The sequence below is a fragment of the Dreissena polymorpha genome, chromosome 15 (assembly GCF_020536995.1).
Source record: "Dreissena polymorpha isolate Duluth1 chromosome 15, UMN_Dpol_1.0, whole genome shotgun sequence".
Taxonomy (NCBI): Eukaryota; Metazoa; Mollusca; class Bivalvia; order Myida; family Dreissenidae; genus Dreissena; species Dreissena polymorpha.
Window position 1 is genome coordinate 17,679,732 of NC_068369.1, and position 11,689 is coordinate 17,691,420.

The 11,689-nt window shown below is 33.3% G+C and overlaps 1 protein-coding gene across 1 annotated transcript in view; it reads left to right on the forward strand.

Annotated features, from left to right (window-relative positions):
* The first annotated feature begins 3,711 nt into the window (after positions 1 to 3,711).
* LOC127860490 (succinate dehydrogenase cytochrome b560 subunit, mitochondrial-like) overlaps positions 3,712 to 11,689 on the forward strand; it is a 14,895-nt gene continuing 6,917 nt past the window's right edge. The window contains exons 1-4 of the mRNA XM_052398592.1: positions 3,712 to 3,774; positions 7,863 to 7,925; positions 9,314 to 9,415; positions 10,953 to 11,014. Of these exons, the coding sequence (XP_052254552.1) occupies positions 3,755 to 3,774; positions 7,863 to 7,925; positions 9,314 to 9,415; positions 10,953 to 11,014 (247 nt within the window). The 5' untranslated portion in view covers positions 3,712 to 3,754. The remainder of the gene's footprint in view (positions 3,775 to 7,862; positions 7,926 to 9,313; positions 9,416 to 10,952; positions 11,015 to 11,689) is intronic.

Here is an 11,689-nt window from a genome sequence, read left to right on the forward strand (position 1 = left end):
AACCTAAAAAAATATAAAGCGGTGCAACGCGAAACGATTGAATAATTTGGAGAGTTTTGTTTTTGTCGTTAAATTTAGTGAAACTACGAAGATTGCTTATATAAGGTATAAAATACGACAAGAATGTGTACTCGGCGGAATAGCTCAGTAGGCTAAAGCGTTTTTACTTCAGGACTCTGGCAGGACTCCAGGGGTCACTGGTTCGAAACCTGCTCCGGGCAATGTTCTTTTCCTGTTTTTATTTTTTTTCTTGATTTTTTACTGGAGCTTTTATGATCCAATGTTTACATTTATCAATATAAAGCATGAAATGAATAAGTTAAAAAAATGCCAAAATCTGTGAAAAGGCCCCTTTAATCGAGCTGAAAAGAATTAACAGGTCAAAAGAGTTAGTTAAAATGTGGTTACTGACCAATTATTTGCAACCCATCTTGCTACCAGTTGTTTATAAAAATATATATTATATTCGATATTTTACATGACTCATCCAGTCCTCTAAGTCGAAATGATCCGTGAAACAAAATAGTGTCTTTGTGTCGTATGAACGAATCTGCATTAAAACTAAATTAAGATTCACATCGTAAATCAAATCATTTCAGAATCAGTATGCCATAGGCCCAAGTGAGCATACAGATATGTACATAAACAGTAATAGCAAGTCACGTGACACAATAAAAATGAAAAAGTTGTGTTGAAATAAATCAAGTACCAATACATTTAAAGGAATGAGTTGTGTAAATAATTAAATATAACAAAGATGCCGATTAATAATACGAGCAGAGGCAAAAGGGGGGGGTATCGGACAAATACGCAAATATGCGGAGAAGGCGTATATAATTATACATGTTTGTCTTGTAGGTTCTATATCTCTGTTCGTTTAATTTATGTAAACACAAAATATATTTACAGCGGTAATATACAAATAACACATATTTATTATGCATTACAATGATTTGCTTCTCGTATATATCCGAATCTTTATACATTTATTATTTATAATCGTAAATTTCAAAAGACAAAATTATGTTGATAATTCAATGATATCATGCATGAACACATTTCGTTATTATATTATTATTTTATTTATAAAGAGACACCGTGATCTGTTAATAAACACATGTGTTACAAAAGTACACATATAATGATATTTCAGTATTTGTGTTGAATATTTATCAATAAATTACCAGTAGAGATTTGGTGAACGAGAAATCATATCATTATATTACTCAATACACATGAAAGAATGATAATACTAATATTGTGCGTTGCACTAATAAAGCAGAATGTGGGTGTATTTTACAAATTCTGTATCATTTACAGTTTTTTTTATTTCAAAACATTTAAATATAAACATGCTTAGACGTCAAAGTACAATTTCATTTTTGCTTTCAAACAGCTGCTTTAATTTAAACATACTAGGTCTACACCAAAAATGTTTTTTGATGTATTGTTTGCGTAAATCATGATATAATGAACATTCTAAAATAAAGCGAAACTCGTCTTCAAGCTTATCACAAACAGTACATTTTCTATCTTCTAATGGGAAACTTATTGGTCTATGCCACCTTCCAGACTCAACTTTTAAATTATGAGAAGAAACAATTAACCTTGTGAAAGCAATCCTGAACTTTTGAACATTTATACACGTAAGAAACGTTTGAAAATCAAAGTCGACTACATCCCGAAAAATCGTTGCACGGGTCGAGTTATCCAGACGATGGTGTCAAAACTGGATATAACTATCATGAAGACGTTGCTTAAAAATATTCATAAAAACAACAATATCACCGACTCCTTGGGATAGCCATACTTCTTAGAAGCCCATTGAGGTCAGTAAATCTCGGACTAAAGTAACTCAAGATGTTTTATCAGGGTATATAACTGTATCAGCTTTTTACATATTATATACTATTCGAGTGTTTTGTTGTCGTTGCTTATTAACAAGATTAACCAATATCTAACAATTCTTATATATCTTTGATTTGTTAAACAAAATCTACCTAAAATGCCATATACAAAATCGTTTTGTGTGGAACGTTTGACTCTTAAAATTCGTTTACAAAAGAGAGTATATATGTACCATCTCAATATTAACAGCATTGTAAAAACCCCAAACTTCACATGAATAACTTAGAATAGGTACAACAAGTTTTTCAAACAACTCTTATCTATGAAGTATAGACACATCAGTGAAATTCAATAAATAACTGTCTAATTTGAAAATTGCTTTATGTGCTTTACTAGCTAATGCACTCTGAGTTTCGCTAAAAGACCCATCTTGAGAAAATACAATACCAAGATAGGAGAAAGACATAACAATTTCAATATTTTCATTATTAAAACAAATTTCAAATTTCTTGGTAATATTCCAGATTTTCTGGACATTTAGTTTTAGCTTCCATCTGTTACAATATTCTTGAAGTAAATCCAGACCTTTTTGTAATCCATCTGCTGTATCAGAAACAACAACAATATCATCAGCGTATAATAGAAGAAATAATTTGGTCATGTGAGTATCTATTCCTTCAAAATTGTTCAAAATCAAATATTCTTCAATATCATTCAAGAACATAGAGAAGAGGAAAGGTGATAGGCATTCACCTTGTCTAACACCAAGCAAACATGTAAATTCATTACTAAGTGTATTGTTATATTTCACACGAGATTTATATCCACTATACATATTTCTAATTACAGTAAGCATTTTACCTCTTACACCGATTTTAATCAGTTTATACCATAAACTATTTCTTTCTACATAATTAAAAGCTTTACTAAAATCTATAAAACAAGAGTATAACTTCTTTCCAGTATTAATGCATTCAATAAGACAATCTGCATAAGCCTGAAATCTTACCAAAGACCTATAAAATACAAAATGTATTCTATAATTATAGGTCTTTGCTCTTACGAAGCTTTTCTATTGAATATCTCCTAGACTATATACCGGTAAGTTAAAATCTATATTTTTTTTCCCTTAACAGTTATATACTACCTTTTACACGATACATATGGCAGAAGTATTTATAAAGTAGCTCAATAGTTTTACGTAAAATATATGAAAATCTGTGTCAGCCTGAAACCTACAAAGTTTCGATAGAGAATATCTCCGAGACTATTCAAGTTTTAAGTAAATCGTGTTCTTGTCCCTTAACCCATGGACATTTTTGTTTGTATAGGTCCCTGCTAAACCTATTAACATTAACTTTTAAATGATACGTAAATCAGAAGTATATATAAAGAAGCGAAAGCAGTAATTATGTGCATTTCAATAATTTTTCGTCAAATAAGGTTTTAATTGTTTTATGTGTGAGACAATACCTGAAAACTTGCGCGAATATGAATAAAAATCCGACGAAAATAGTATAAAAACGTTGAAAAACAGTGAACAAATAAACTAGTCGAGTTTTGTTTACATATAAAATGGTATTCCTATATATTTATTTAACTATTTTTTCTGCCTATAATACTCTTTAGGAAAACATTGTTATGGGGCCCCTACTTGCAAATTGTTGACTAAATAGGTAAATCAAATATAAGATTTTACATTAAATTATATAAAAATTGAAAATCGCATAGTGTGAGATAAAACTAGCCCTTCAACTATACAGTTTTCCAAAAAACCACTGAAAATATCGGATTCTACAGAGATCTACCGAATAAACATTCATTAGTTTTGTGAAATTTATGTAACATCCGTTAGATTACTATACATTCCTGTACAATCCGGCATTTCAAGTGACCGATTTCCAAAATGGCGTCGTTGATGCTGAGGTTCGTTATGATCTTCGTTTTTTACACGATTATCTTTATTGACACGCATGTTTTCTCTTATTCTTAAACTTTATTCATTTCAAAAGATATAAAACTTAATGACTGATATGTTTGAACCGATAATTTCGGATGGATTACACAAAGTAATACTGTCCTTGGAAAGTGACAGAAGATTGTGGCCTTGACATTGCACATATTGTGTAATATTATGCCAAATCATGTTTACTTAACACATCTTAATTGTATAAGTATGCAATGTCGAGATATACGATTGCATACCTTAAAGATACTTGCACTTTGTTGATACATTTGTCTTTTTTTTTAAACTGATTCGAGTGATTTTTGTGTCGAGTAAAAATTCCAAGCCGGTAGCCCGATCGGTCGAGTGCATTTTTTTGTGTCCGATCTAAGTTACATGTCCGAAGCGCTCATTGATAAGACGCTAATCGAACAGTGTTGTAAGTCAATCTTGCGAGACGCTATAACTATTATTACTACTGGGTAGAGAACATGCGGCGATACATTTATTGAGGGCGCAATGCACAAATATCAACTGCAAGATGATAATGAAGGCTTCAACAAAATTTATAAACAGTCACAGCGATTTTCCTCCTTCTTTATAAAGTACCGGTAAACGGCACTTTCCCAATTACGAAAAAAATAAGCAACATTTAGTTAGTTTCTCTTTGCAGCTCTATAGCTTGAACCTAGGTTTATATAATATTGACAGCTTGAAAACACTTGGTTATCAATTTTAAAGTATTTGGGAGCAAAAAATCAAATACACCAATTTCCCAATTTGAGGTTTTCACGACTCGATTTTTCCCAATTTTGAGGTTTTCACGACTCGATTTTTCCCAATTGGACCGGTACGGGTACTTTTCCCAATTGGACAAGGAAAATTGCTGAGTCAATGAAACGAAAATTGCAACCGTTGTGGAAGAATAATCAGTCATGGCTTCGTTTTGATGTCTCCAAGTATTGGGGAATTTGATTCTCAGCTAGCATTACTGACTGGCTGGCTAGTAAGTGCATTTCATACCTAATGTAAGCAAACAACATGCAATTAAATATCATGCCCTAACTTACAAGTATAGTTTTTTAACAGATAAAGTTAATCTGCCAAGGAACTAATACTTACATTAAATTCAAATGTCTTATCATACTGCATTTTAGATGCTGGTACAATTGGCGACAAAGCAGATGTGGCCTAGGCAATGGAACTACTGCTACAAGTCGTTTTATATTAAGAAGACACAGAAGTAAGGGCAGAAAAGTAACCTTCTTGTTCTTCTTTATATGCACAGGTATTATTGCTAGTTTGACATTGCATTTACTTATTAAGATATTTGAGTGGAAAATTCATATCATCTTATAACATTTTTTGTTGTTTTCAGGCCGCCTTTAAGAGCATAACTGACATGTCAGACCTGGATGTCGGTGACTCAGACAATGACCATGAAGGAATGGAAATGTCTGGAGACCTTGTGTTAAATTTTTTGTCAGACATTAACTGTGAATAAAACAGAATCAAATGTTTATTTGTTTAATATTTATTGTTCTATGTTGCTTCAATGAAAACATAGTAACAAATGTAACAGAATTATAACTTTCATTTCGGGCTTGTTAAAATTGATTCGGGCTAGTGAAATTTCCAAGCTGGTGGCCCGGCTGGGCTAGTGCCTAAAAAAATTAATGCCAAGACTGTATAGTCAGGTGATGCCTATGGTATACAAGTCGAATGATATATTATTAACTTTACTATGACCATCATGTCATCCTCTTTATGAGTTTCAATCCACAAGAGATTATTTTCCTACAAAACAATGTCTTTAAAGTGAGATTATACGATTTTGTCAAATATTTATTCATTTATATATTATGTGTAAAAAACTTATTAAACATATATTTTATTATAAATTAAAATAAAAGTTCAGAAGAAGATGTGTTGAAAAATGCGAAATTAGCCAGATATTTAATTCTGAAATCGAAAAAGGCTGTACAGTCGAATTCGCCAGCATGTAAATCATGCATGTACGATGTGAATCTAAATTTAGTTTAACGGTTCATTTTAATTTCCTGCAACGATATCTATTCATACGGCACACGAACACTAACTAAAAAGACGAATGCTTCGGTTATTGAAGGAAAATACCGACGCAATATCTTCGTCACAATCGGCTCGGGGCGCTAATTTGTCTTTGCTGCATTTTATGACATTCGTCTTCAATGTATAATTTTTCTTGCGTATGTTGTGTTATTGCTACATATTTTATCAATATATTACAATTTAACATATATAAAAAAAATCGTATAATCTCGCTTTAATAGTTGTTGCTGTTATACAAAATCAATCATTTGTACAAGAACCACAACTCTCTTATCAACATGAATTATTACCTTATTAGTATGGATTTATTGCCCTTTGCTTATGTTTTGTATGGTGTGTTTTCAGCTCACCTGATTGCTCAGGTGAGCTTTTGTGACCGGTCTTTGTCCATTGTCTGTCCGTCCGTTGTCCACATTTGGTTTGTAAACACTAGAGGCCACATTTATTGTCCGATCTTCATGAAACTTGGTCAGAAGCTTTGTCCCAATGAAATCTCTGTCGAGTGTGAAACTGGGTTGTGCCGGGTCAAAAATTAGGTCATTATGTCAAAAAAAAGAAAAAACTTGTAAACACTGTAGAAGTCACATTTCATGCCCAATCTTCATGTAAATTTGTCAAAATGTTTGTCTTAATCAAAATGATATGTTGGTTGAGTTCAAAAATGGTTCAGGTACGTTGAAAAACATGGCCACCAGTGGGCAGGGCAGTTTTCCTTATTTGGCTATAGAGAAACCTTGTAAACACTCTTGAAGTCACAATTTGTGCCCAATCATCATGAAAGTTGGTCAAAACATTGGTTTTATTGATATCTCGGACGAGTTCGAAAATGGTCCAGATCGGTGAAAAAACATGGCCGCAAGTGTGCGGGGCATTTTTCTTAATATATAAATATAGTGAAAACATGTGAACACTCTAGAAGTCACATTTTTTGCCCAATTTTCATGAAATTTGGTCAGAACATTTGTTTCTTTGATATGAGAGTTGAGTTCGAAAATGGTTCCGGTCAGTTGAATAACATGGCTGCCAGGGGGGGGGGGGGGGCAGTTTTCTTATATTTATAAGAAAAAAGAGCTTGTGAACACTCTGGAAGTCACATTATTTGCCCAATCATCATGAAACTTGGTGAAAAGATTGGTTTTATATATACATTTGTATCTCAGATGAGTTCGCAAATGGTCCCGATCGGTTAAAAAACATGGCTGCCAGGGGGGTGGGGCAGTTCTCCTTATTTGACTAGAGAGAAACCTTGAGATCGAACGCTATAGAAGTCACATTTTTTGCCTTATCATCGTGAAACTTAGTCAATACATTGGTTTTATTGATTTCTCGGACAAGTTGGAAAATGGCTCAGATCGGCGAAACACACTTTTTTGATCACCTGATTGCTCAGGTGAGGTTTTAGGATTGGTCTTTGTCTGCTGTCCGCCCGTCCACATTTGGTTTGTAAACACTCTAGCATTGACATTTCTCAAGCATTCATTATAAAAGTTGCTGAAAGAATCAGTCAAGTTTGATAATGAGCAGAATCACATAATTAATGCCATAATTATTGCCCTTAGATTGTCCAAATTTTCATTATATTATACAAAATCCTGGTTAACACTCTAGAGGTCACAATTTTGTTTCAGATTTTATGAATATTGGTCATAATATTTATTTTTGAAAGCAAAGTTGGATGTTTGGTAAGGGGAGTTATTTCAATATACAAATGTATAGGTCACCAGGTCAAATCTTACAAAAACAAAAACACTCCATACGCCAGAGTTTTGGTTCAATAATGATAAAACTTGACCAGGATGTTTGTCTGGACAATATCTGAGTCAAGTTTGATGTTTGGTAAAGATTGAATGAACCGAATCCTCTCAGGTGAGCGAACTAGGGCCATCTTGGCCCTCTTGTTTTGTGAATCATACCAGATTTACCATTTCACTAATTCCTACAATACTAAGCAAATGTTATGATGTGATTGTATTTTTAGAGCTGCGTTTAGACAGCCAATGGCTGCTGCTGCCGTCAAAAACTCAGTGTTTGTGAAATCAAGGTATTTTATTCTTAATTACATTTGTATATATTATTTATCTTAAAGGTTGCCATCTAAATTTGTTTAATAAACTAATCCATAACTTATGGTTTTATTACATAATCTGGCAATGTTCATTACAATATGAAAATATTGAGTTAATATTAACATATTGTAATAGTATGGCAAGTTAGATAATAATTGAATACATAGTCAAGTTTGTTTTTATGCCCCCGCATCGATAGATTGGGAGTATATTGTTTTTTGTCCTGTCTGTCTGTCTGTCATTCTGTCCCAAAACTTTAACCTTGGTTAAAGTTTGATAACTTTTGCAATATTGAACGTACCATCTTGATATTTACCATGCATGTGTATATCATGTAGCTGCTCATTTTGAGTGGTAAAAAGTCAAGGTCATCCTTCAAGGTCAAATATTATTGTAATTTTCTTTCCTAAAACTTTAACCTTCGTTAAAGTTTTATCATAACTTTTTTAATATTGAACACAGCAACTTCATATTTGGCATCCATGTGTATCTTGTGGAGCTGCACATTTTGAGTGGTGAAAGGTCAATGTCATCCTTAAAGGTCAAAGGTCAAAGTAAAAAAAAAATCATTTCTCCATTCAATCTCTTACTTACTTCTCCTGCAGCTGCACATTTTTAGTGGTGAAAGGTCAAAGTGAACCTTCAATGTCATAGGTCAATATCATTGTATTTTTCTTTCCTATTACTTTAACCTCGTTAAAGTTTTATCTTAATTTTTTAAGCCCCCAGATTGAATTATCGGGGGTATATTGTTTTTGGCCTGTCTGTCTGTCCCAAAACTTTAACCTTGGTTAAAGTTTGATAACTTTTGCAATATTGAAGATAGCAACTTCATATTTGGCATGCAGGTGTATCTCATGGAGCTGCACATTTTGAGTGTTGAAAAGTCAAGCAAGGTCATCCTTCAAGGTCAAAGGTCAATTATCATTGTATTTTTCTTTCCTAAAACTTTACCCTTCGTTAAAGTTTGGTCATAACTTTTTGAATATTGAAGATAGCAACTTGATATTTGGCATGCATGTGTATCTCATGAAGCTGCACATTTTGAGTGATGAAAGGTCAAGGTCATCCTCCAAGGTCAAAAGTAAAAAAATACAATCCAAGGGAAGTAATAAGCTTTAAAAAGTAGATAATTTCTAAACCTGCCAAATCACAGGGTCCAGTAAAAAAAAAAAAAAAAAAAAAAAAAAAACTGTTATTCTTACATAAACAATTTTATTTTTTTTTTTTTATTACTGGACCCTGTGTGCCAAATGATATATTGAAATTTTATTTCAAAGTGGCGCAATAGGGGGCATTGTGTTTCTGACAAACACATCTCTTGTTTTTGATTGAAGCCACATGACTTATGCTTGTATTTCAGCGGCCCAATGAGCACTATTCAGGCCTACAAACAGATGGAGGAATACTGGAACAAGAATCGTGCTCTGAAGCGTCCTCTTTCCCCACATCTCTCCATTTACAAGTAAAAATGGCTTGATTGGTCATTGTCAACTGGGGCACTACTTAAATGCTCCCTGGGTACTCATAAGATAAGTAAACTAATTAAATGTTTCCCGGGTTCTGAAAATAAACTAAAACGCAACCGCTTATTTTTAATGCTAAATTGTTGTTGTTGCCTTTTGTTTTAAATAAATTATGTTCATACAAATGTATTTATGTCAATAATCTGTAAGATTGCCTTGATACTATTGAAACGCATACTCAAAAAAGCATGTTGAGGGAGGTTTTGTTCAAAGAGAACTTTGTTTCGTATTCAGTATGGAGCTTTACGACAGATTTTGGGTGGGAATAAAACTTGGGACAGTCTAAATTGGCTGGGATCAGTTAGTATATTTTCCGTAGCTATTGAAGTATACTTAAGAGTACCCAGGGTAAATTTAAGTAATACCAAGCCGGTAATGACCAATCTAAGTAAGTATGTGCACTGCAATGTTTCCTTGGACGATTGTCTCAATACAGACAAATCTTTTCCGCTTCTCTATCTATTACTTCCCTTGACAGGGGAAGCTTCCAAATATCCTGGGTGCGACAGTGTATCATAAAGTGTTTGGTCCAAAATATAAAAAGTTCTGGGCTGATTTCTGCTTGCAAGCCAAATGCTTTAATTCTGAATTAATTAGTGTAACAGACTCAACTTCAATGACTCACATGTATTAAACAATTAATCAGGCAAACATTGTGTCCAATAATGGTTTCCGGAAAACGGCACTTTCCCAATTAGGAAAACACTACAATTGTCCCAATTGCTGTCAAAATAAATCCAATTTAAGGTTTCAAAAAATCTCTCTCTCTATATTTTTTTTTTTATAAAATGTAACATTTAGTTAGGTTCCCTATGCAGCTCTATAGCTTGAACCTTAGTGAATATAATATTGACAACTTGACAATACTAAGATATAAATTTTAAAGAAGTTGGGCAGAAAAAACAACAAATTAACGAATTTCCCGATATGAACCCTGCAAATTTTCCCATTTTCAGGGTTTTTCTCACACATTTTTCCCAATTGGGCTGTTTCCGGTACTTTTCCCAATTGTGCACAACAAAAATCGCTGATACTACTCCCATAATTTCTTAAGGTAGTATTGTGAGGTACAAGGCACACATATACTGCCGTACTAAATGAGGTAGGTTTTTAACCCTTTCCCACTCGGAAGCAAAGTGAAAATGTGAAAACAGCATAAAACCAGAACAATCTGCAAGTAACTCACAGTCTGTTCAGGTTTTATGCTGTTTGCTGCTCATCAGTATCTAAGGGTTGGAAATGAAGCCTTTAAAACTTGAATCTAGTAAGAAAGGCCTTTACTTAAATTAACTTAAAAAGGACTACAAATGCGTCCAAATATGTTCGAAGTGGTAAAGGATTAAGTGGGGCTTTAGAGTTATTGCTTTGGTTGAGATGTTTCATCCATAATAACAAAAAATATCATTTGCCTCAATATCACATTGGTTCACTTACCTGTATTTTACCATCAATTAATTACTTGTCATTTGTTGACAGGCCACAAGTGACGTCAATGCTCTCCCTTGGTCACAGAGTGACTGGAATCGGAATGGCTGTCAGTAAGTAATAATTTGCTAACTGGATGAAGCCTTTCTTTGGAAATCCATGATTATTGCACAGACAACTTTATATATGTGTATGTGTTTTTTTTGTTTACAGGAAGTAATTTCTCGCCATCAATTCAATATATGCACTATGCGAATGTTCAGAAAGCTCAGTTTTTTAACTATGTGTGTTGTATGTTTTTGTAAGGTTTCTGATGTGGCAAACATCAGGCGGTGTCAAATAGGTGGTTTCTGGCTGATAATTTAGGTATGCATTTACAGATCTTAATGAACGCTACTATTTAGGACACAGCAAGCATGCAGGGACACTTAGCTTGGGATGTTGTATGGTGTGTAACGGCAAGGTCACTGTTTCTTTACCCTTTCTCTCAGAAGCAAAGTGAAAATGGCGATGTGCAAACAGCATAAAAACAGGTTTAATGCTGTTTGCTGCTCATCAGTATCTTAGGGTTGGAAATGAAGCCTTTAAAACTTGAATCTAGTAAGAAAGGTTTTTAATTAAATATATTTCTAAGGGACTACGAATGCGTCAAAATACGTATCTAAGTGGTAAAGGGTTAAACAAGAAAAATGGCTTGCTCTCAATAAATTTAGTTTGGATTAAAATATTGCACTTAAATTTTTCTTGTAGGTAGCTTACATGAAGACCTAGTTTTGAAATTTATGTGG